Below are 24,242 nucleotides of genomic sequence, written 5' to 3' on the forward strand. Positions count from 1 at the left end.
AACAAATTTATGCAAATTTTTGATTCATTTAATTTTGGCTCAGACTGTGAAAGCAGCTGCTCCCTCTCCACTCGTACAGCTCATTAGGCGAGGGTATTCGCCTGCTAATTGTACGGAAATCTTTGGCTGATGACATCCTCCACCACCATCCCCCCAGCCATATATCCGTGTTTGTAAATCAGTTGATTGCAGCCCCTCAATCAATCAATCAATCACTTTGCGCTCTGCTCAGTCTGGTTACATTTGAATACTGAAGTAATGAGAGCTGGCAGCCCTGCATTGCTCGGGAATCGGGCTTACCCATGGCGCTTCCGCTGGTGCCAGACATTGTACGAGTGGACAACCCGCTCGGAATGTGGTCCCATATTTCAATTTCCGGCATGGAAAGAGAATTTCTACTTTTCAGCTTTGAGCTGTCTGTTTGCTTGGACAGTTCCCGCCCACTCCTTCCGCCCCCGCCTTACGCATTCCTCCTCCCAGCCGTATTGTACGCTTTCTGACTTTTTTGAGCAAAATGCCATTTCTCTTCAAATTTGATTGATGCTGCGGAAGTTGGTTGCGCCCTCGAGCGTGCGTCGATTTGCTCGATTTTTGTTTTGCTATTTTCCAGATTTCGATTTCTGCTTTGCGGAGATTAAGTTTGTGGCCTTGCAACTGTGATAGCTTCCCCAAGCCATGTATAAGCCATGTGAGCGAACATTTCAAAAGATTACAAAATACAAAAAATATTACGACGAATAAATTGTGGGAAATAGTGGAAAAGAGCATAGGGGAACAAACATATTCTTCTTTTTTTCAAATCAAAACACTTTTCGAACCGTACACATGTTTAAATAAATATATATAGAGATTCCATCCCCGAACCGATCATCAGAATAGATGCCTTGCACAATGTGCATTCCATTAGGTTTTTTTTTACAAAAAAAGTGTCGGGTTTGTCAGTAGGGATTGTTCATTCATGCATGCTCCGGATTTCTCTTTGAGAATCCGATATTTATGTTTTTGGCTTGTGTTTACCGAACGTTTTTTATTATTTATGTCTATAAAGCTCCCAAAAATAGATACACGCACACACACACACACACACACACGAGCATCGCTGCACACATTAATCGGAAAACTCAACGTGCTTCTAACATTTTCCATAAAACAACTCAATTGTAAAACTTCGACGAAAAATGAACATGAAATGCTCTGCCAAATTAATAAAAATACAATGCATAATTGGACTAAAACAACAACAACAACGTACAATAATTCAATGAACAAAATCGGAAATAAAATCAAATCAAAAATTGACATCGAAATTACGCTGCTATCAATATCAACCCCATCAACGCTACTTCCGTCACCGCCACCGCCTCCACACCAAAAACCACCACCACCCAACCGACCACCGCCCACCGCCCACCGCCCACTGCCAACCGCCCGCAGAATGTCAATGTTCTTCTTTCGATTGCATAACCTGCAGCGCGCCGAGGAGAACAAGCGCAAGAAGCGCGTCGAGCAGCAGCGCCAGCAGCAGCGCCAGCGGCGGGGGGCCAAGGTCTTCAAATGTGTCAACGACTCCACCGGCCACCTGACCCTGGCCCCCTCGCGACTGTTCGAGCGCACGCCGATGAGTCCGTCGGACAGCCTGGACGAGATTGCGCTGCAGATACCCAGGTGAGTCGAGTGCCGTGCCCCAAGGCCGCCAAACACCTCGAACATTTCTCGAACCCACGTGCGAGAGGTAATAGACGTGTCTGCGGTTCTTTCGGTTGCCAGCCAGTAATGAGTTTCGCACCTTCTTTTCCAATTGTCTCAAAGAATGGGAATCCAAGGTAACCAAAGCCGCATGAAGATTGAAAGCGGGCTTCATCTGTTTTCGGGACTTCTTGGGTTTCGTCTGTTGCTGACTGAGTGACTCACTCCTCAGACGTGTGGTATTTGGGAGGCCTGTGAGGCAAGCCGCAACATTCAGCACAGCGTGGCTTGAAGAAATTCAAGGGGAATCCACCTACATAAGTGGAAATAATTTAATGTAACCGCAAATTAATGTTCGAGTGTGTCAAAAGCGCAAAAGTAAAAAGCAAATGCTGAGGGTATGACTCTGCGTGTATTGTAAACACTGGTGGCATTGTACATATATCTCGAGTTTAGCTTTTGTTAATCATGTTTCGCCAAGTCAACCATTGTGACATGTGGAGCCTTTGTGGAGCTGCTTGTGGCATGGAAACCATTCTCAGAATGAGAGTACAATGAACAGAATGCCAGTTGTGCCTGGAGGAGATCAGAATGTACTTTTATTTTCCATTTGGGGCCACTGGCAGATTGTTTATTGTATCCTTTGCTGGGACAGACCTAATCCCAAATACTTATTTAAATTGGCTTGCGAAATCCTTCAATTAATTAACTGCGGCTGCGAGTGCTAAGCCGAGGACTCTGAACTTGGCTTTCGTGGGGGGACTGTTAATTTGTCCGACTGTTTGTGAAAAAGTTATCCCAAAGCAGGCAGCGAGATTTACATTTTCCGCTTGAAGTACTCGGTTATTTGGAAAACATTCAGCATTAACTTTCGACAGCTACACACCTCACAAAATTAGAAATAGGCAAACATTTACACAAATCCAGAAGTTTCCAATTTGTCCAATTAGCCCCAAAATGAACATGCTGTGTGAGCGTGTGTCCGCGATCCTGGCGGGCACCCTTGTGGGCATGTGGTACGCCAAGACCTTTCCCGCCGAAAAGGATGCCAAGGATAGCAAGGACAAGAAGGGAAAGAAGTAATCGAAACCATTTCCCTTCCATCCTGGACTTCTCCAGAACCATTAACTTATTGACTGTGAGTTTTTAGCCCGTTTAAGGCCAGGCCAGGCCATATATCAGAAGTGTTACAATTTCCCGATTATGATCTACTACAGCTCCTTAAATTGCCCACAGACTTGAGCAAACAAATGGAACCTAGTCGTCGGGACAAAGATCTCAAACCAGCTTCAATTCATTCAGTTCTCGTCCGACTTTCGAAGCGTTCCATTTTTTGTTAACACCGAAATTTCTCCATGTTTATTTTTTTTGGATTTGATTTGATAAATTAGAGCAAGTTAAGATCGAATTGGAAGACCTTTGAAACATGCCCTGTTGCAAGCGTAACGAAATCCGCCGTAATCCGTGCCGCAGCCCATCCATTCTGGCCCGCCTCAACTGCGTTGAATGCAATCGACTGCTAATCTTCATGGTCGGAGTAGGACTTGGGGCGCTCTACATACGCAAGTTCAATGAAGCACCGCAAACTGACAAGAAGAAAAAGTAGTCCCGGATGCATCGAGATGGATGGTTCTGGACATTGAACAGCTCAACAAAGCACCCTGCCAGCTCTACACCGTATCGATGCCACTTGGAAGGAGTGATAAGAATGGTTCTGGAAGTCAAGAAGCTCCGAGTCTCCGATCAAGCCTTACGCAAGGATCTGAGAAGGCCAACAGCAGAGCAATTCGCTAAATTGGCAATTGGTAATCGATCAAGTGACAATAAGCAGAAAGTCTGAGGATCGTCACCCAGTTATAAGCTTGTGCCAATGATTCGATTATACCATTCTTTCTAAATTAAGCTGTCTTAAAAAATAAAAATCCCGTACCAAATTTATATTTGAAATATGTATATAAAAGACTGTAATAAAGAATCAATTGATCTATAAATTTCCTATCTTAAATAAGTAGGAAAACATATATGAAATTAATATTAAGGAAAAAGTGTCTGTGAATGGCTTCAGCTAGATAGTTTTAAAACGAAAGAATGTACTCATGTAGTTTCCAGAGACAGACAGTGGCTATATCCCTATAAAACGGAGACATCGCCATCTAAACTTATCTGTTGCTTATGATCGGGAATATCCTAGGGGTCAAGCCCCCTGCACACTCGCTTCGCTATAATAGAAAGATTCCTTTGGGGTTGGAAGCATTTCCTCTGATAAAACACTATGCAAAGACGGTGTAATAATCTGCTGTTGGAGTATTTATTTCTGGAATGTTAATGGTTGTCTGAATATCTTTTATTCGCTATGTATGGAATTCCAATCTGTGGAAACAGCTATAGATTTTTATGGACGAACCCCAGCCCGTGCTGCGTGAAGTTCGAGTCATAAGAATTGGTTTATTGGGATTTAAGTTTGAACTGAAAATTTATAACTTGGGGTTGGGGATCTTCTAGGTGATAAACAGCTGGAGAAGGTTCTGCGCGAGTGTTGCTCATTTCTTTTCCTTTTCCTTTTTCTCCCTCTCCTTCCGCTCCTTCTCTTGCTGAGCCTTCTCTTTCTTCTCCTTCTCTTTCCGCTCCTTCTCCTTCTTGTCGCGCTCCTTTTTCTCTTTCTCCAGCTCTTTGGGGGTCTTCTGGGCCTGCTTGGCCGTCTCTTCCTGGGCCTTCTTCATTTCCTGCTTCATCTGGTCGTAGTACAGCCCAATGCCGGCCCCGACCAGAAAGAAGGCCAATCGGTTGCAGGGAACACAGTTGAGCTTGGTCCAGAGAGTCGGCCCGGGCTTGCATGGCGGCGGGGGACACTGGGGCTTGGGCGGACACTGGGATTTCGGAGGGGGGCAAGCCGGACGCTTACACATTTTGCTCTGTCTGGGCTCGAAGACACGTCAGAGAATATTGACCAAATGAAGATGATTTTTACCCAAAATTAATTTTGAATATGAGACCAACTTTTACACAATTTTTTTGTACTGAACCAGAAGCAAACTGTGACTTTGATCTCAAATTAACTACGAAAGGATTTGGGAAACTGTTTTTCCCAGCCCATGCAGTTGGCCTATGATTTGACGTCAGTCCCACAATTTGTGTGTTAAATTATTTCGAGCACATTTTTTGAATCCTCAAAATTCTCGCTGCCATTTCGGGCATGGATCGTCTTCTAACTTTGCTTGTGGGCGGAATTGTCGGCTATATCATTGGCAAGAAGATGTAAAGGTAAATGAGAATTAAGCCACGCTATCCCCATGCCACGGAGACTTTGGATAGTTGTGTATATATCGTATATCTTTCAGCTGTTTTCGAGGAATAACTATGGAGAGCTCTTGGCTGTTGACCTTCATCGTTGGCTGCATTGTTGGCTATTTGGTTGGCAAGAACTATTGACAGAAAGGTGAGAAAGTTTCCGCTAGCTCGGAGTAGGCTCGGGGCTGTCCTTTACTGTCTTTTAGTCTCATTCGTTCTGTTCTCTTGGATTGATTTCGACAGACAAAAGTGAACAAAATTAACAGAAATTTCGTTTCAAGAATGGAATTGGACTGGGTGCTTACATTTGTGATTGGGTGCTTGGTGGGCTATCTGATAGCCAAGAACTTGTAGGTTTTCAAGAAATTATCAAAATTAAAAGTCAAGAACCAAGCAAATATTCCACCTGTTTCCTGATCCTTGAACCAAAATGACGCACGTGATCTCCTTCGCCCTGGGCATAGTTATTGGCTTGATGCTGTGCAGGCGATGTTGACGCATTCCAACCTGAAACTGGGACACTGCTTCAGCATCTTACTGGAGCGACCACTCATCGCGGCAGAGGTTCTCGTCCACATGGTCGTGCTCCTGTCAGCACTCCATGTCGCCCACAAGCCAAATGCCCATCGGCATGCTCTCGAAGCAGATCTTTCACCCACTCTTGCCGCTAAACTAAATTTATTAAGCAGACTGTTCAAATAAAGAATCAAAGAATGAGAATGATACTATAGTCGAGTCCCAGACTCAGTAGAGTTTTCTTTTCTCAGTCTGGGTGCAGTGATGATTTGATGGCGGGGTTGAGGGATACTCGGGAATACTAATATGTAGAAGGGGACGTGGAGACCTTCATAGAGTTTATGGGTTCTTTTGAGTAGGCTTTGCATAAACCAACAGTCAAAACATGTACGGAAAAGTCATTCAAATCAAGTCGTTTACCTCATACGGATACAATTTGGGAGTTTTTCGTACAATTTCTGGTTTCTTTGGCATCTGATAGGAAAGGCAAGGAAATGGAGTGGCTTTTGACATTCATTGTTGGTTGCATTGTGGGTTACTTGATTGCCAAAAACAGGTGCGTATTGAACGATATAAGTTCTACAAAAATGCAAAGTAGGCTTTGCTAATATTGACTCCCTCAGTCGATAGATAGCCGGCTTAGTGGCAGCCCAAAATTGTATTTATACAAATTTGTAAGTTTTGGAAAACGAGGAAAATGCAGCGTTTTCTGACATTCATTGTTGGTGGAATCGTGGGCTACCTCATAGCCAAGAATACTCGCGTAAGTGACAGATGTTCTGGGATTGTTATTCTTTGTTTCTACTCTTTCTATTCCAGTAAGCAAGAATGACCCATTTAATCTGCTTTGGTCTGGGTGTGTGGGTCGGCATGCTTATGTGCCGACGCTGCGGTTCCTGAAGAAGAAGTCCTGGAGCCTTGCAGAATCTGATCGAATTGAATGCCAAGCCAAATTTAAGTTTTTTTTGAACGTTAAGTCACACATTTAATAAAAGAATTATGCAGTATTCAATATTGCATCATTGTTGTTGCATTCAGGTAACTACAACTCCGTTAAGAATCAAAAATCCAATTCCAAAGACAGGGAAATTCTATAAACAAGTCCCGCATTATGTACCTCTCATTAGACGATTTTCTGAAGGTTTATTCTATTACGGGTAAATGCTTAAATGATAAATCATAGAATACAGCACGGCGTGTAAATTTACTTGATCTTTTAAATGGAGTAATATATGGGGCAATCGGTTTGGGATTTTCCATCGACAGCCCAAAGTTTCGGGACGCACTGTAAAACGCAACCCCTTTCAACAGTTTTCTGGGGTCGAGAGGGTTTTGATGTTCCGTTCAATGCATTTATGACTTTGCTAAGAAACTGGGGCAGCCGCAATAAATATATGTGTCAGGCTGTGAGTTGGGTAAAGTTTGAAAGTTCGGGGAAAAGGGAAAACTTTCCATTTCCCGTACCGGCCCCAGGACGGAGGTGTGGGCCAGAGAGAACATACGGGTTGGCTGCCAATTTGTTGTTCCATGCGTGGGCCTATGAATACCCTTTGACTGGCTTCCACCTGCCCCACCTGCTCGCCCCATTCATTATGATTGATTATTGAGCAAATCCAGGGCGATGTGGTACTCGCACGACGACGGCAGGCACACAAAACGTTTAACAAATGAGAAGACAGGCGAAGAGGCTTTCCTGAAGCACAAATGAACTCGTTGCGGCACCTAATGGCATCGCTGGCTACGGCATTTCAATCAGTCTTAGGCCCCGGATCCGGTTCGGGCCACATCCGCATAAATAAATATTTCATGAGTTCAGCATCAGCTCCATCTCCATCTCCAGCTCCAGCTCTTGCTCCGGTTCCAGTTGGGTTGAGCTCTAGCTCGAGTGCGTCCCCCTGCATAACTTACGACGGAGCTGTTTGTGGTAAGTCTTATCTGTGGGGCAAACAGACAAAGGTGGCCTGGGCGCCCTCTGCGTCCTCTTTGGTGGGGTAATTGGTTGAGGTGGCGTTCATAAGATTGACTCGACTACCGAATGAAATGGTTTCCCCCAAATGATTGATGGCCATGAGCGCGGTGGCCGGGTGCCAGGGTGCCAGAGTGCAGGCCGAGTCTGGGGTAAGCCCAAAGGTTAAATTGCTTGCGGGCTCTGTGCGGGTCTGGAGTTTAGATTTATATGCCAACCAACAGGTAGGGTAGCTCAAGGGTCTCGTCTCTCACTTGGCCTTGAAACGGTTCCCATCCCGCGCCCCAGCTTTCCACCCCCACCACCCGCACTGGTACTCACTGATTGGACCCGCTCCAAAGAGCCTTTCAAGAGCATTCTGTTGAACCCATTCCGAATGCTAATTTGTCAATAGAAAGTTTTAATTGAATTTTGTTCACATGCTGAGAATCAATTTATGCAGTTTTCCCGGTTAACAGAGGCGTTTTGAATTTCGGTTAAGCTCGGAAAAGCTTCGGCTGGGAAGAGCTTTCGCTTAACAGTGTCCTGTGGCTGTGGCTGAGGCTGTGCTTCGCAGCTTTCGGGCTCTCTCTTTCGGTCGAAAAACGTAAACAAAGACAGACAAATAACAGTGGCCGGCATCCAGGCGCGTCAGCTGTTGGCGCCTCCAGGACTCACCTCGCTGTGGTGGATTTCCCAGGGAGCCTGCGCCGCTTCCTTGGTGCCTCGTTCGCGTGCCACTCGGCTTCAGTCCCAATCCCAGTGCCGACACGTGCGAAAGCGTATCCGCGCGTATCCAAACGAGCTATTTTCAAACCGTAACGCTCGAAAACAAGTTTCAAATAGCAGGTGTTGTGGCTCGGAAAACCGAAGGACAGTTCGCTGAGAGACGATGTATACAAGCAATTGCTGGAAATAATATTTTTGCTCAAAAAAGTGTACAAGTGAATGAAGAATATAACAAAACAAAAGCACAAAAATCATATCAGTTAAAGAGCAAATAAATCCATTTTAAAATCAATTAATAAAAGTATTTAAATAACGATAAAACAAAACAAAGTATGGAAGCACAGATAGCATTAAGGAGACATAAATAACATCAATTTGAGGAGTGGAGCTTAGAAAAAACTAATTCAATTCAGAACCTCCATGTTGGTATTTTTGCTATGGGGATCAATGAGGGCTCCACACAGAAGTTCAGTCACTTGCCGGGAACTTACATTCTTCCTGCCTAGGCTTCTCCTTCCCTCGACAACAGCCAGCAGCCAGGGACATGGATGTGGATGTGGATGCGAGATCCAAAGTTTTTGACAAACTTTCCAGAAGTCAAAACCATTTATGGTGGCCTGACACGCGCCACATGTTACGAGCGAGACTTAGTGGAGTCAAATGGGGAGGATTAATTGGATTCAATATTAATAATCAAACGGGGGGAGGGCGGATGGAAGCCCTCCATCCAAGCCAAGTCTCTAATTAGCAGCGTTCCGAGCGGGGCAGGAGAGGGCTGCGCAGCGTTGACAAGTCCTCCGTCAGTTTGTCCGCCTGTTGGCCCTTCCTTCATTCATTCTTTCCGTACGTCTGGCCATGTAATTGAGTTATTTCTCTTGGATTTTTACCATTTTATTATTATTAAATGGCTGCTGCGACAACAAGCTGTTAATGGCGTCCCATAAAATGGCGTTTCTCACACATACACCCAAGCATTTACGTGTGTGTATGGCTCTCAAAGTGTGCTCAAGATCCAGCGCGTTGCCTAAGCGGCGTCATGATTGTTTTAATGGCTACTTGAACGGAAATTAACTGACAGCGACAGATGAATGAAAGCGACAAGCTCTCCGCTTTTGTGGCACCCAAGTACAGCCGCCGCAGACCCTTAAAGCCGCACATCCTGCCTGCCGAACCGACTGCAGTCGGGCATGAAATGCGGTACGGTACGGCGCTTTCACGCGACTTCCAGTCTCGCCTCTCGCTCGAACTTTTCCAAATATTTGCACATTGAAATGTCAAACAAGCTAATTTGGCACCTAATTCCAATTTCAAATGCATACGTACGCACACACACACACATACATGCTCCTACTCGTGTGTATAGGAGGTGTGTGTGTGCGCACTCACACAATCTTCTCTACAAATTTCCGCCCATGATAAACAGAAATGGCAACCAATTTTTACCGAAATAAGTGTAAGAAGAACAACAACAACAAAACAACAAAAACAAAAAACCCAAATGCAAATTGCTTTTCGGGCGAAGAATATGAAAATTATGAAATATGTGCGACATTTCTATTTGCATACATTTGGCCAAAAGCAACGTAGGAGTGGCGGGGAGAGGGGGAGAGCAAACACTCCCACATCAGTGTTCAGTGGGAGGGAGGAGGCAAGAGGCGAAGGAGCGGCCCAATGGATAAACAAAAGTCAATTTACGTGAGAGGTGAAACACGTGGAGGAAGCACGAATGAAGGAGCAGAGTTCTAATTGAAAATCGTCTCGAAAAATCCTCAAAAATTATGCAAATCTTCGAAAATGCATGCGGGCGAAAAGCGTTAATTATGTAGATCATGTTGCACGGTTCTGTGGGTCAGGATTCGATAAACATATGAATTTGACTCATTGTGCCTCTTTTTCTGATATGATACTTGATCTTGAACCATGAAACATCGTGCAAAAATGCTCTGCACTGATGTGTACACATCAAAGCCTTCGCCTGGCTGCCCTCAACATCCACTACTAGCACTGAATAATTAAATATAGGAAAACATATCTAAAACAGCACGAAAAAGTTATAAATAACATTAGCATTCAAATTGAACGCAAATTGCATTTTGATGCGCTCTGCTTTTTCCACAAAAAGTTCGAAAGGCAATCAATTATGTTTCGATTTTCTAATTTTCAATGAATTGTAATACGTCAAATTTAATTAAAATAATAGCAAAGGGCATGTAGTATGTGCCAAATGTTTAATTGTTAATTGCATGTAACAAATATTATTTTAGTAAAAAGACTTCCACTAGGAGTTGGGAATAATGGCCACCTGTAATGCTACGGGAAACATTTGATGACCAACCAAGGAGAGGCATAACAAAAGCCGCACTTTTTCCCTATTAGTTGGACCTGCTCCGCCCTCATTAACTCATTCATTCGCCCACTCACTAGCCCATTCATTCGCTTATGACTTCATTTGCGTTGCGGTTCATCAACTCTCACTTAAGCCCCTCTGGTTGGGGGGGCAGAATAACTTCACCTTTGGCGGCCATTTCACTTTTGTTCACCTTTCCGTTGTTTGTTTTGCATGGCCATCGCATGCAAACGTACTCAAACAGCCACACAAACACTCGAACGGACACTCGCACGTGCGGTCGCACCTCAGAGGGATCAGGGAATCGAGTGAAGTGTAAAAAGACTAAGGAGAAGCACGCTAAACGCTTTGTAATGCGCTTTTGTTTGGGCCAGAGCCATTAAGCTGGCCAAGTGATAAATTTGCTACGCTTTCGGCTACTCAAGGCGGCTCTGCATCTGCTCTGCCATTGGCCCGCTCTGTTCTGTGCTGTTCTCTATTGTTCTTCTCTGGTGTGTGGACTGGCACTGGCTGAGGAAGGTCTCGTGCGGTTTTTGGCCAAGTTTAGAGCACAAAAGTGATTTATGTTCGCATACCGGGTGAGGACATTACCCTTTGCCTCTGTGGCCATGACTGTGGCCACGGAATGCCCTGTGCCTGTGGCTGTGGCTGGGCCTGTGCCTGTGCCCGTTTGCTTGTTGCATGTAATGACGTCATTACGGACAAATTGCCTCCTATTTAACGGCAATCGATTGCTTCCGCACGATTAGGTATGCTAAGCGAAAGGGGCATGCGACAGCAACAGTTTGCCTCGGAGCCACTGTCTGCTCCTCTTTCACTTTCACTTCCACTTCCACATTCACTCCACTTCTTTCTCGTTTCTCTGCTGTTTTTGCCCTGTTTTGACATGTCGTGCCCTTGCGGGGGTGGCGCCTACTTTTTAAACTGTTGCGCGTTTGGCCGACAGCCAAGGCGTGCCGTTGTCTCCGGCACTTCCTTCCCTCTACCGCGCTCCCTTCTCTTTCTGTGCGTGTCCGTTTGCCGCTCTCCCGAGTTGGACGCGTGCCAACTTTCACTTGAAACGGGAAAGGACACGCAACGCAGGAGCACCAGTGCCACCAGAAATAAATACTAATCAACAAGTTTGGGAATTCTCGAGGAAATCGATGCGACCAGCTGGTACCTCGAAGGCGATGTGTACAGTGCCCATTATTATTCTGAAAGGTTCATCTGCCGCTCCCGCATATCCTATCCAATGCCAATCCTTTGTAATGTCTGGCCAAACGCCGTGCCAAGTTGGCTACTTGGAAAACGTGGATGGCTCGATAGCGTGGGAATTGGCAATGTGCTGGGATGCCCACGCTGCCTGCCAAAACTATTCGTAGTGCTCATTTGGGTGGATGTGGAGCTGAGCGTCTGCTCCAGCGAGCAGCTGCTCGAAAGACATCAAAGCCATTTCTGGTCTGGCATTAGAGGCGAGAGGGATATCAGCATATTTTTTGCGGGATTTGTGTGCAATCAAGACGCCAGCCCATTAAAAAGCGACCTTCACTCAATTTAAACGATTCAGTCATCAAATTTATTATGCTGCACATAAAGCCAGGTCATAAACTCTGTGCAGAAATCATAAAACCGAAACGAAACACAACGAAGGGCAGGGTCTCTAAAAGAGTTCACGAACTGTGACGTCTTTCGACTTCCTTCGTCCGGGGTCGTCGTCGACAACGGGCGGGCACCAGGCAGACGCAGAGGCAGAGGCAATGGCAAAGGTCACCGGATTACCAGTGTCTATTCGCAAGGCTCCCCGAAATGAATAAAGATATTTCCAGTATGCAAATGCCAGGCCTCAACGGCGAAACAAAGCCAAACTGTCTGGACGATGAAACAAAAGCAGTTCCATGAGAAAACATTTAAATTTAATGCACTCAAAATTGATTCGTTGGCCACCAGTGAACAGTGCCCTCTCGAGCCGCAAGCCGTACTCTAGTTCAATGCTCTTCCACTCGTCCGACTACCGATTCCGATTCCAATTCCAATTCGGATTCGGATTTTGCCAGCTCTGCTCCTGTGCTTGAGTGTTAATGCAAATGTTTGCATACATTTAGGCGACACACGGTTCTGACAGCCAGAGAACAGCCAGAACTTTTTCTCTGTCTTTGGTCTCGGCATCTGTCTGTCTGTTGTCCTGGCAAGTGGGGCACAGAATACCGGGCTGAACCGCACTGAGTGTCGTTCCGCTTGTGCCAATCGATAAACCTAATGAGCTGTGAGACAGACAGCTGAGCAGCAGACAGAGCGAAGGAGGAGCGGAGTGGGCAGGGTGGAGCGGAGCACCGCGAGCGGGCTTGTTTTAAAATTAACCTTCAGATGAGACTAAAAATAACTCGTAGAAAAGAACACTAGCAACACTTCCTCGAGCAGTGATGGATGATGCTCGGAAGGGGCGGTTCTACAAGTCAAAATTTGGGTTACTTACCCCCCTGAGACCCCGACTGGCAGCGGCTCGACTGTAAGCCCATAAAAAGTGTGAGCTATAGGGCCAGCCAATTATTGTAATTGCCACGCACACGATTCGGGTGCCACATCACACTTGCATTACGACTACGCGCAACTACTTATCAAGCCAAAACAGGGCGTATACTTGATGTGGAGCAGACAGACACAGTCGGGTACACGCACGGGATTTCCAAAGAAAGCACTTCGATTAATCACTTGGAATGCCTAAATAATTCAGAGCCCAGTCGTTGCTATGCAAATTGCATTTGGGGGACAGAATGAATGAACGGATACGTGCCAGTAAAGAAGGGTCACGGAAAACTGCAATAAAGAGCACAAAAGCCAGAAGACCTGAATCAATCAGCACCCATGGGGCAGGAGTTGCTGGCGATGTCGTTGTGGCAAAGAAAGTTCAAAGTTCATGGACTGGAGACAGAAGCCAGGCAAAGGGGGAACAGCTTTCGACGTTTTCTAATTGGAAGTCCCGGGCTTAAGGTCAAGAAGCGAGACAAGAGAGCCAAAAGCCATAAAGAGCAGCCGCAGCTGTCTTCGGGGCCAGATCGAAAATGTAAATTCAAGACACTCCTAGGAGAAGGACAACACAAAACAGGGCAAGACAAGAGAAGACTGGGGTATCAAGTTTGGTGTCGAATTCCTCAAAAACATGGAAGGACAACCGCGGAGTGTCCTTTGACTGTGACAATTCATGTCCTGGTGGCTGTCATTCATCAATGTGTCACTTAAGAAGTCTACTCAGGTCACGTCTAATGATTTGGCTTTCTGTCTATCTGTCTGTCAGCGAGAGTCGAAAGCCGTAAATCTGCTAGACCCTTAAGAGCCACTCGATGAAAAATGGATCCACTTAAAGCCAACCAGTAGCGGGGTGCTCAGAGGCTGAAGAAATCTCTGTTTAATATGAATTTAATATGCCATTAAACAGCAACAAAAAATCAATCAAGAGCTTGAACAGCAAATTCCGGCTTACAATTACAGCAATAAGCAAAAGGGAAGGACGCGATGGTAAATAGCCGATTCATGAATTTTAATTAATGCAAAGAATTGAAAAGGGGAAAGCTATAGTTCGATGTCAGGCAATAAATGGTGTAAAAAGAGGGCTTTAACGGCTGGCTCAGCTACCGGTTTCCGGTGTGCCAGTGTGCCGTGCTCTTTCTTTTCAAGGCTATGACCGTTGGGGCAATAAATTTATTAAATGACCAAGGAACATACAGAGGAATGACCACAGCACAACAGCACCCACTCGGCCAACAAAAAAAATCATGTTAAACAAGCTATAAATAAGTGTGCGAGTGTCTGCCATCGGGTGTGCGAATGTGTTGTGCTCTGTCCTCAATTGCGTGCTCAAACAAAACAAAATTAATTGCCGAGCCTGGGCAATGAATTCTGATTAAAGTTGGAGCACAGCCCACAGTGCGGCAAACTCTTAAAGCCTCTTCTGTGTGTGAGCCCCAGACCACCCAAAAAAAACAGCCTCATTGTGACGCCCAGAAATAGTTTTAAGAGCAGGCCAAACCAGGTCGCACACATATCGAGAATAGAGATCACAAACTGTAATGCAATCCGACGCGACGCTCAGAGTGTGAAATTACCTAAAGTGCTACGTGCTTTTGCGCCTTTGAGCCAATGGAACATCTATTATGCAACATGGCGGCCAATAGTCGCAACTCGTCCTACAACTGTCTGTCGTCATGGGACTCCTACGATCGAATACCCAGGTAAGCAGAGAAGCTGAGAAGCAGGAAATCAAGTACTCGCAGCGGGGGCCTAACTCAATTCGAAATTCGATTTGAGCGCCCTGCACAAGCTGGCTGCCATTAGAAGGTCAAAGGCGGAGCGAGGCATCTCGATGGCCCGCCAAGGTGTTGAATCATAATCGAATCAGCTCCCAACTAAAAGCGTACCCTTGCGTGGAGAGGCACTGCGATGCTAACTGACGTAATAAATAATTAATAAACCTGAAACAGGCCGACTGCAATGCTAATTGAAATAGGAATAGGAAATTAGTGCCGGAAATCCCCTCATCCTCTGCAGAACGCATTCTCCTTGCACTCAAGTTTAAGGCCAGCTCACGTCCTCCTTGGGGAAGTCCTCCTGAGGGCTCTTTACTCTTTACGAGAGGCAATCAATGCAGCCTTTCCGTCGGACGGTAGACTTAATGGATACTCCAGCAGAGATACGTTCTATATGTACGTACAATAGATAAGATCCATTAAGGCAGCAATAAACCTGCACGGAACAAAAAGGAAGAAAAAGTCGTCGGCCGGGTGGGAAAACGTTTTCTTGAAACTCTTTCGGCCCTTTTCCGGCCCTGCCCAGAAATGCAATTTGTTGCCGCCTCCCCCACGCATAGAATGGACAAAGAGGCTCTGAGTTCCCCTGCGTATGCCATTGTGTAGAACGCAAGCCGAACAACAAAAAAACCTTTGAAGGCTTTGGTGGGCCAGGACCTGGGCCTGGGCCAGGCATTTTCCAGGTCCAGCGAGGTACCCTTTGTGGTCTTTGATTCGCTTGGCTTTAGCGGTTTCCTTTCGTTTCAAGCCAACTTTCATCGAGGCGGGAATGTAATGAAATCTCGCACGAACACAGAAACTCGAGCCCCCGACCCCAGCGAAGTTAAATCAAATTTCCACCCAAAAAGCGGCAAAATCAAAAATCAATAAAGGTAAAACAATCTTAGCAGAACCGAACCCCTCCGGGCTGTGCTACCCATTTTGGTAATAGCTAAAAGACTTCAGCTTTAAACTCAATATCTATAATCGAATGATGGCACAACAAAAACACATTAACTTTCAATTTGTCTTTAGCTTGGCTCAGCCTCAGGCCAAAAACAGCTCAAATTTAAACGCAACAAAACACTAACAGAAATTTGGATTACCTATCGCCTTCTCGTAGTTTGCTTAGGACTCAGAAAATGCACCTATACCATATGTATATATCATCAATATCAATCTAATATTAAAACATGAACTTAAATTATTAAAACCAACCCATAAATCCTTCGATTCTAGTCGGGACTACATACTCGTATGTTTTTGCGCTTTGGGTTTTTGTGACATTCAAAAATTGATTTGGTTCCCATTTCCCATTTGAAAAGGGAATTCCCATCAGGATTTTGCCACCCGCTGTTGCCGCTTCTGTTGCTGTTGCATGCGCTTCCAGAATTATTTTTTGATGCAAATATTTGCATTCATTTTCCATATGAATATTTATTTAGTTTTGATTGCAGCAGCAGGTCAGCCAGTATCTGGAACCAGGCAGAACTCTCTGCTCTGGGTTCTGGGTTCTGTGTTCTGTGCTAAATCCTTAAAGCGGTGGGAAAACTACTCAAAGTGACAAGTGATTTTCCCGCTTTCCCTCTGGCGGGGCTTGGCCCGAACTTGTGGCCATGTGGCAAAAGATTGTGCCGCGTTCAATGGCCAGAAAGGAGGAATGAACCCGCCGAAACAAACCGCAAAAGAGTCAGCCAAATGTTCATTCTACTGTGCGATTTTCTAGGAGGTCAGAGTTGATTGTATGCAGTCGCTCTAGGAGCGTTCTGGCCTGGCCATAACTGATTGGTCACTTGCGAGTGTGTTTATGAGTGTGGATGTACATGAGGGAGGGTGGTATGGGTGGCGCTCGTTAATTTCACCACGCTCTCGGTGCAGTCATCGTCCTCAGCTTTTGAATGGCCCCCAAGGTGCCATTGCTGACGGGAGCAGCTTGAACTATTTTCTCTGTCTCCTCGACAGACTCTTTCCCGGGGCTGTCTCTGCGTGCGTTAACCTTGAAATGATTATTCACAGATCGCAATAAGCTGAGCCGCAGTCCTGAGTTCCCGGAATACATCCCCGAAATGTGCCAGGACAGAACAAAGGCCGGCGGAGCCCCAAAAGGTGCCAAGCAGTTAATTAAATTGTTCTCTTGTCTCCGCCTTTGTGCCGGCAGTTGGGGTCTGCGCTTTAAGATGCTCCTTTAATTACTTAAGCCTCGAACTCTGCCGCCTCGCCACTCCTTACACAATGTCTGGAGCAGTCAAGTGACTAGTGTAAGATAGCCTCTTGGCTGTTTCGCAAATGCTTCCTTTGGCTGTCTCTTCCACCCCGGAGACCATTTGTGGCCTCTCCGCCAGCTGGAGACATTTGATGCAAAACTTACGAAGTTCATGGAAATATTCTGCACTTGACTTATGGCCATCTCCTCCATTCCCTTACCTTCCCTTCCCTTCTATCCTTCTGGGCTTTTGTCGAATAAACGATTGCATGGCGTCTTGTTGCTCATACGCCATGTTGTCAGAACATCTAAATACTCGCTCTGACAGCGGATGTGCTGCAACAGACATGAAGAGGAGCAAGTATAGAAGGAGAGTGGTAGTCGATCCTAAAAGCTACAGCATTTATTGAGAAGAAGAGCCGCCAGGCTCCTTTGATCTCATGCACACACCCATCGATGGGAAAGCCTTTGACAAGAACGGACGTTTATTGAAGACCAGATGTTATCCCCCACTGGGAGCAGAGCAAGAGCAGCCACTCACAGACGCCCTTGGTCCCTGAGTGGCATGAACGCGAATAAGACAGTCACGTGGGTGCACGTCTGCCACGTGCCACCGTCTACTGCTGCATTATTTCACTAAGTACCTTTGTGGCGCAGAAGGGGGCTGTAGTGCAGCCGGCTGCGTCGCTTAATGTGATAAGTAAGCGCATCCATTGTCAATGAGCAGGAGCAGTGTATGTACCTGATGTGGGGGGAGAGAGGGAGACGGCAGAAGGGCAACTCCAAGTAATAGTTCTTATAAAGTCTTACAAAGGCTTTGTTCGAATTTAATTTAGATCTCATCGTTAACATTTTCCTCTTTTGCGTCTTTGCAGAGTTCGTGTGGAGTACTACGTGAATGAAAACACATTTAAAGAAAGACTGCAACTCTATTTCATTAAGAATCAGCGTTCAAGTAAGTGCCCTCTCCGTACACACAACACATCTCTGGGGGCCACTCCATGTACACACATATTATCTTTGAATTAACTAAAATATTTGGGTTGATTAAAACAATCAACAAGGTGGAGCGTGTAGTTGAATTTGATTAGTGATTCGGGAATGGGAAATGGGCCAAGACGGAAAACGTCTGACCTGACCACACACTGACATCCACTCATAGATACACTCACCCACGAACACAGAAAGACAGGCAGACAGACAGACAGACAGGCATACAGACAGACAGACAGACAGCCACAAAGGCGAATTCGATAATCTTGGGTAAATATTGATTTGGAAAGGAAATAATTGAGCAGGTAAACAGGAGGAGGCACTGCGATTGGGGAAGGTGGTGGTGGTGAACCACCCTCTTCGGCCGACATTCGTCTTCGTATTCGTCGTCGTATTCACATTGTATTCATTGAATTGACCCAAATTTTTACGACCTTTCTCCGCTTCTTCTTGCACGCCCTGCCCACGAAAAGGCTTACGCATACGAATTGCCGATTTATTCCTTAAGTTACTGTCGTGTGTTCTGTACATAATACGTGTGATATTGGATAAGAATCCAACATTTATAACTTGGTGAGTACGGAGCATTGAACAGGCCGTAGGCCTTGAGTACATTGCTGATTGATGGCCTTCCCATTCCCCCACAGCTATGGCTGCGAGGTGGGCAATAAGACAGAGTTCATCATTTCGGCCAAGCTCACGGAGGAGGAGTTCCAAGAGAGTCCGATCATCAACTGGGATGCCATACTCTGGGTGAACCGGCCCACGGTGCTCTGGGTCCTGCAGCTGCTCCTAGCCATGGTGTCGCTAACGCAATCCCTGGTTCTCACATATCTAGGCTATAAGGTGAGTAGTCCCGCCCCCTGGGCTCCCCTCCAAGCGTTCTCACACTTGTCTTTGCAGGGCAACATTTGGCAGCAGATACTCTCATTTCACTTTATACTAGAATTAGTAACGACAATACCCTTTGCACTAACGGTAGGTCCATCCATCAGAGAGAAGGTGTAGGTCAATCCATAGTGAATTAACCCCTTTGCAGATCGTTCATCCTCCACTACGGAATCTCTTCATTCCCATCTTCCTCAACTGCTGGCTGGCCAAGCGCTCGTTGGAGAACATGTTTGTAAGTAGAAAACCATACAGTTTCCCCATTTCCCACTTACGCATAACCAAAAAAAAACCCTACATTCCCCTCCTAGAATGATCTTCATCGGGCCATGCAGAAGTCTCAGTCGGCTCTGTCCCAGCAGCTGACCATCCTGTCGGCCACGCTTCTGTGTTTGGTGTTTACCAGGTGAGGAGAGGAATGTGGCACATGTACTTCTGTGGCATACCGTACAATCACTGTTTTTCAGCGTTTGCGGCATCCAGCACTTCCAGCGGGCTGGCCATCGGCACTTGAACCTGTTCCAGAGCACGTACTATGTGGTTGTGACCTTCTCCACAGTGGGCTACGGCGACTTTGTTCCGGACATTTGGCCCTCCCAGCTGTACATGGTCATCATGATTTGTGTCGCCCTCATTGTGCTGCCCACGCAGGTGAGTCTACAGAATGTGGGATGCCATTGGATGGAATGGAATGGGATAATTTTGTATGCGATGGGATTCGAATGAATGAGGCGGGATCCATTGCCGAGTAGTTCCATTGAGAAGCTAATATCTTATGGTCGAGCAAACTGCACATCAAATATTTATGTTCCATAAGCCAGAACGAACCGAATCCTCATCCATCATTTGTTTTTATGCTCGTGTCTGTATTTGTGTGTGCAGGCGGGAAGACTTTGGTCATCAATCGATATTAATAAGTATGGATGCTGTCAGTGGAAATTGTTTACCATTTTTCCGTCTGGCTGTCTATGGACTCCCGCCCCCACCGGACGGAGCAACTGACGGACTGACGGACTGACTGCCATGTTGAACAATTTGCAAACAATTGTTTTATCAGCAAAAACAGGCATGGACAAGAGTAGAAGTGTAGATTCCATAGAACAATAAACGCCAGAATGGGAGCAGAGCTCCAAACGCCGAACCGCACACACCCTTGTTGGAGGCGGAATCAAAGAATCTGGGGATTCCGTGAGGGAAACCACATGGGGATACGACAGCGGAATGTGCATTTTATACAACCCCATAAACGGTGTCTTGGTGTTTGCACCGAATCGATAATGGTCGTCCGGGGAACTGGAGACAGAAACTAGGCGAAGGAAGTTAAATTCGAATTGGAGCTGGGAAAAACACCGTGTGGATACAAGAGAAAGGAAACTTGAACGACTAAAATATAAAATGGGAAAGAGAGTAAATGTCATCAACTCTAAAGAGAGATCTATAGCTGATGGTAGCCGTCCAGGAAAGGGTGTGCATCATATAGATGGCGTATCGACCCACCCACCAGTGAGCCATTTGGGCGAGCGGCAAACAACAGGAGCATCAATCAAAGCTACTTTTTCCGACATGCCCTATGCCCTGTTCCAGGGCATGACACACTTTTGGGGCACTTTTGAGGGAGAGCGGGCGGCAAGCAGCACTAAAAGTTTCAAGTGCATGTCAATATGCTGCGGAATTTATGACCTTTAGCGGCCCCATAAAAACACAGCACACAGAAAAAGTTGCAGGCGATTTAGACAAAGTGTGGCAAAGGACCTAATGCACAGGGATTTATGCAATTAAATTTCCCATGCGGTACAATTGACTTATCCCGATTAAATCTGATAACACTCTCTCACGTTGCAGTTCGAGCAGTTGGCCTTCACCTGGATGGAGCGCCAGAAGCTGGGCGGCAGCTACAGCTCGCACCGGGCCCAGAGCGAGAAGCATGTGGTCGTGTGCTCGACCACCCTACACGCGGACACCATCATGGACTTCCTCAACGAGTTCTACGCCCACCCCCTGCTGCAGGACTTCTACGTGGTGCTGCTCAGTCCCATGGAGCTGGACACGACGATGCGGATGATATTACAGGTGCCGATTTGGGCGCAGCGTGTGATCTATATTCAGGTGCGGCTTCGTTCCTGCTCCCGATCCCATTCCCCAGCTCTCTGCAAGTCAAATGACCTGCGCCCTTTTCTTTCTCTCTTTCGGCAGGGCTCTTGTCTGAAGGACGGCGACCTGGCCCGGGCTCGCATGAACGAGGCGGAGGCGTGCTTCATCCTTGCGGCCAGGAACTATGCGGACAAAACGGCCGCGGACGAGCACACCATCCTACGCTCCTGGGCGGTGAAGGACTTTGCGCCGAATGTGCCGCAGTATGTGCAGATTTTTAGGTGGGTATGAAGACTGGTATATCAGTCGTGCGTGAAATAATTCAATTTCTACTATTTGCACACGCCAAACAAATCCCATCGGAACCAAATCCAACCGTTCGTATATCCTGCGGAAATCCAATTTCAACATCGCCAGGCCGGAGCACAAGCTGCATGTGAAGTTCGCCGAGCATGTGGTCTGCGAGGACGAGTTCAAGTATGCGCTGCTGGCCAATAACTGCACCTGTCCGGGCGCCAGCACCCTGGTCACCCTCCTGCTGCACACCTCGCGCGGACAGTACGTATGGCATTTCCCATTCAGGGCGCCCCCTGGGCCAGGTCAACTGTTAACCAGTTAACACACATGCAAAGTCGTCTATCTGACGTGCGTCATCTGCTCGCCTGGATGCGTCAGGGCTCCATAGATAGTCGGTATCGGTTGGCTGGGCTGAGCTGAGCTGAGCTGAGCTGAGCAGGCCGCTTGACTGCCCATTCAGACTTTTTTCGTTTTTCGACTCATTTCTTGTTGGTGGGCAGCTAATTCGGCTCCGACGGCGGTTAGCTGGATAAGGGAATTACGGCTCAGTCGTGCTTTGTATAGATTTGTATACCATTGCGCAGGTGACTGGGGAGAGAGTAGTACTTTGAATGATATTCGGGGCATCTTCTACACTTAAATGCAATCCCATGTAAGTAGTGCCGCTAAAAGCGGTGGGTGTATTCTGTATTCTGAGAGTGTATTCTGTACATGACATCGAAATTCAATTAAAATTGAGAATTGAGAATTTTAATTGAATGCCATTTGTGTCGTGCACAGAGTTCCCTTTCAGGAGGCAACGCAGACAGAGGGAGAGAGCCTTTGGGGGCATGGGGGCACATGTGGTAACCGTCAATTAAACGCGGCTTTTAGTTTTCGCGTGCTGCGGTCGAGGCTTGCAAAGCCAAGTTAATCAGATGTCAGGCCGCACCAAACACCCGACACTCGTTACGGCAGGTGGCACATGCTAATTGGAGGTTGGGCAAACCTGCCAAATGAGCCCTGACTCATGCATTTAACATGAGCCGTGTTCCACCTCAAAGACAACACCATCTCATTTCATCTCTTGTGCTTCTCGTTCGGCAGGGAGGGGCAGCAGTCTCCGGAGGAGTGGCACCGGCTGTACGGCAAGTGTTCAGGAAACGAGATCTATCACATTGTCCTCGGCGACAGTCGATTCTTCGGGGAGTATGAGGGCAAGAGCTTCACCTACGCCAGCTTCCACTCGCATCGCAAGTAAGTTTTGGGGTCCGGCGTCCAGTCCTACCATTCAAATATGAAATTTATGTTAAACTTCCAACCAAAAAAACCCGTAAACTCCTCCTCAGATATGGCGTGGCCTTGGTGGGGGTGCGGCCGGCCGAGCTGCCTGAGTTCTACGAGGACACAATACTCCTGAATCCTGGGCCCAGGCACATTATGAAAAAGGATGACACGTGCTATTATATGAGCATCACCAAGGAGGAGAACTCGGCGTTCGTCGTTAATCAAAATCAAACATCGGACCCCTCCACAGCCGCCAAGGATGGGACTGGAGGGGCACCATCCTCCGCCTCTTCTCATCATCCAACAGCTGCAACTGGTGGGTAGACCCTTTGGATGTGTGTGTGTACTTGTGTGTGTCACTGTGTGTGTGGATGTGTGTGTGTGTGAGGATGGGTTAGTCCAGTGATAACCCCATAAACTACTTACAGCGAATGAATGAACCTTTATGTCCCGAATAAGCATTCGATACATGCATAAATAAATACATATGTATTTTTAAGATTTCCATTTTTTAGCAACAATTTCCTTGCTCTGTCTCTCTCTCTTTCTCTCTCTCTCTCTGTTTCTGTTTCTCTTTTTCCCCTTGTATCTTGATATTTGAGTTGAGGCTGAGTTCAAAGTTTTCCTTTCTGGTATTCCCACAAGTTTTTCATTTCGTTTGGTTTGGTTTGGTTTGGTTTTGTCTGAATGAAACAAAAACCGCTTTCAATGTCAGTTTTGTGAGCGTGTCTGTCTCGAATTACAGTTATTAATGATATTCGCCTTGCCCGAACTTTGTTTTTGTAAAACTTTCCACTTTAATCGATTTGTTTGTGTTCCGTTCAACTTTATTAACCCTCCGATGGAGGCTCACCCGCTTTGTTATGTTTTGTAGCTGTCTGTCCTCGGGAGCCGAGTAAAAACCGACAAAGGAGCGTCCACAGTTTTCCTTTAGAAGGAACTTAGCTCCTGTTTAATGACAATAGCAATAGTTATGGGCATTTTCATAACCTTAACTCACTTGGGATTGCCAAACTCTAGGTTAGCTTATGTCCATAACCCCTTCTCCCCCGTCCCCCCACCCACAACACACACTCACACTATCCCAGACACACACACACACACACTCATGGAAAGAAAACACACTCCCAAGCAATCCTTTTGCCCTCGTTAGTGTGCAGTGAGAGCTCTCTGGGGCGGACACTCAGGGTGAATGTGTCCGCTGGCAGAGCTTCCACCGTACAGCCACACACACACACATTACCTATACACGCCCACGTAAACTCGTTTAATCGTCTAATGTTATGTGTGAATGTAGCCAATAAAACAATAACCAGAACTACATCATCGACTACAACAACAGCAACAACAGTACAAGCAACAACAACAGCAACAATAAGCACTACTTTCACATCATCAACATTATTATCAGCATCTACTACAACAGCAACAATAAACGCTGGATCTGCCCCGTATGCAGCAGCAGGGGCAGGGGCAGGGGCAGGCGCCTCCATTGCACCAGTGCCGTCTGTTTGTGTTCGTGTGCCCCATAGTCCCAGCTACGAGAGTGGCAGCGGCGCCACCGGCACGACCCACTTGCAACCGTATCCGCATCCGTATCCGCAAACGTATCCGCATCCGCAAACGCATCCGCAAATGCAAACTCCAGACAGTGGAGAGTTTGCATCACTATTTGTGCGTGAGTGTGACACCAGATCCAATCCAAACAACAAAAAATCCCTCACCCAACAA

General features: G+C 46.5%; 4 protein-coding genes and 1 long non-coding RNA gene across 27 annotated transcripts in view; 4 read left to right on the forward strand and 1 right to left on the reverse strand.

The window, feature by feature from the left end:
• The window catches only part of SLO2 (slowpoke 2), a 92,244-nt gene that overhangs the window by 55,933 nt on the left and 12,069 nt on the right, over nucleotides 1-24,242 (forward strand). For 4 of the 22 annotated variants that reach the window (XM_001360787.4, XM_033378702.1, XM_033378698.1 and 1 more), the window contains 12 exons: nucleotides 17,852-17,931; nucleotides 18,443-18,542; nucleotides 18,617-18,815; nucleotides 18,873-18,947; nucleotides 19,009-19,092; nucleotides 19,169-19,263; nucleotides 19,325-19,508; nucleotides 20,700-20,963; nucleotides 21,051-21,229; nucleotides 21,366-21,506; nucleotides 22,332-22,481; nucleotides 22,574-22,827. In XM_001360787.4, coding sequence (XP_001360824.4) covers nucleotides 17,852-17,931; nucleotides 18,443-18,542; nucleotides 18,617-18,815; nucleotides 18,873-18,947; nucleotides 19,009-19,092; nucleotides 19,169-19,263; nucleotides 19,325-19,508; nucleotides 20,700-20,963; nucleotides 21,051-21,229; nucleotides 21,366-21,506; nucleotides 22,332-22,481; nucleotides 22,574-22,827 — 1,805 coding nt within the window. Of the gene's footprint in view, nucleotides 1-1,141; nucleotides 1,666-14,479; nucleotides 14,720-17,851; nucleotides 17,932-18,442; nucleotides 18,543-18,616; nucleotides 18,816-18,872; nucleotides 18,948-19,008; nucleotides 19,093-19,168; nucleotides 19,264-19,324; nucleotides 19,509-20,699; nucleotides 20,964-21,050; nucleotides 21,230-21,365; nucleotides 21,507-22,331; nucleotides 22,482-22,573; nucleotides 22,828-23,808; nucleotides 24,190-24,242 lie in introns of those variants that run through there. The other 18 variants (XM_033378686.1, XM_033378687.1, XM_033378688.1 and 15 more) reach the window with 16 other exon arrangements.
• LOC26532756 (uncharacterized) lies at nucleotides 2,539-3,094 on the forward strand. Of its 2 annotated transcripts, none has more exons than XM_015184229.2 (2): nucleotides 2,539-2,824; nucleotides 2,904-3,087. In XM_015184229.2, the coding sequence occupies exon 1, from the start codon at nucleotides 2,644-2,646 to the stop codon at nucleotides 2,767-2,769; it is 126 nt and encodes a 41-aa protein (XP_015039715.1). In that variant the 5' UTR covers nucleotides 2,539-2,643; the 3' UTR covers nucleotides 2,770-2,824; nucleotides 2,904-3,087. The 2 variants fall into 2 exon arrangements, with proteins under 2 accessions (XP_015039715.1, XP_015039716.1); XM_015184230.2 differs by having other exon boundaries at nucleotides 2,546-2,824; nucleotides 2,923-3,094.
• LOC6898423 (uncharacterized) lies at nucleotides 3,075-3,624 on the forward strand. Its single transcript, XM_002138429.3, has one exon. The coding sequence runs from the start codon at nucleotides 3,113-3,115 to the stop codon at nucleotides 3,290-3,292; it is 180 nt and encodes a 59-aa protein (XP_002138465.1). The 5' UTR covers nucleotides 3,075-3,112; the 3' UTR covers nucleotides 3,293-3,624.
• On the reverse strand, nucleotides 4,009-4,738 carry LOC117183731 (101 kDa malaria antigen). Its single transcript, XM_033378705.1, has one exon. It carries the CDS (start codon nucleotides 4,590-4,592, stop codon nucleotides 4,227-4,229), a length of 366 nt encoding a protein of 121 aa, XP_033234596.1. The 5' UTR covers nucleotides 4,593-4,738; the 3' UTR covers nucleotides 4,009-4,226.
• On the forward strand, nucleotides 4,790-6,504 carry LOC117183733 (uncharacterized). Its single transcript, XR_004468885.1, has 5 exons — nucleotides 4,790-4,947; nucleotides 5,025-5,122; nucleotides 5,218-6,046; nucleotides 6,114-6,253; nucleotides 6,310-6,504. It is a non-coding gene; the product is annotated as an uncharacterized lncRNA (long non-coding RNA).

Source organism: Drosophila pseudoobscura, chromosome 3 (genome assembly GCF_009870125.1).
Source record: "Drosophila pseudoobscura strain MV-25-SWS-2005 chromosome 3, UCI_Dpse_MV25, whole genome shotgun sequence".
NCBI lineage: Eukaryota > Metazoa > Arthropoda > Insecta > Diptera > Drosophilidae > Drosophila > Drosophila pseudoobscura.

What these genes read in the sequence shown, in the direction of transcription:
- LOC26532756 (XM_015184229.2), top strand. Translation starts at nt 2,644, where the DNA reads ATGAACATGCTGTGTGAGCGTGTGTCCGCGATCCTGGCGGGCACCCTT.
- LOC117183731 (XM_033378705.1), bottom strand. Translation starts at nt 4,592, where the DNA reads ATGTGTAAGCGTCCGGCTTGCCCCCCTCCGAAATCCCAGTGTCCGCCC.
- LOC6898423 (XM_002138429.3), top strand. Translation starts at nt 3,113, where the DNA reads ATGCCCTGTTGCAAGCGTAACGAAATCCGCCGTAATCCGTGCCGCAGC.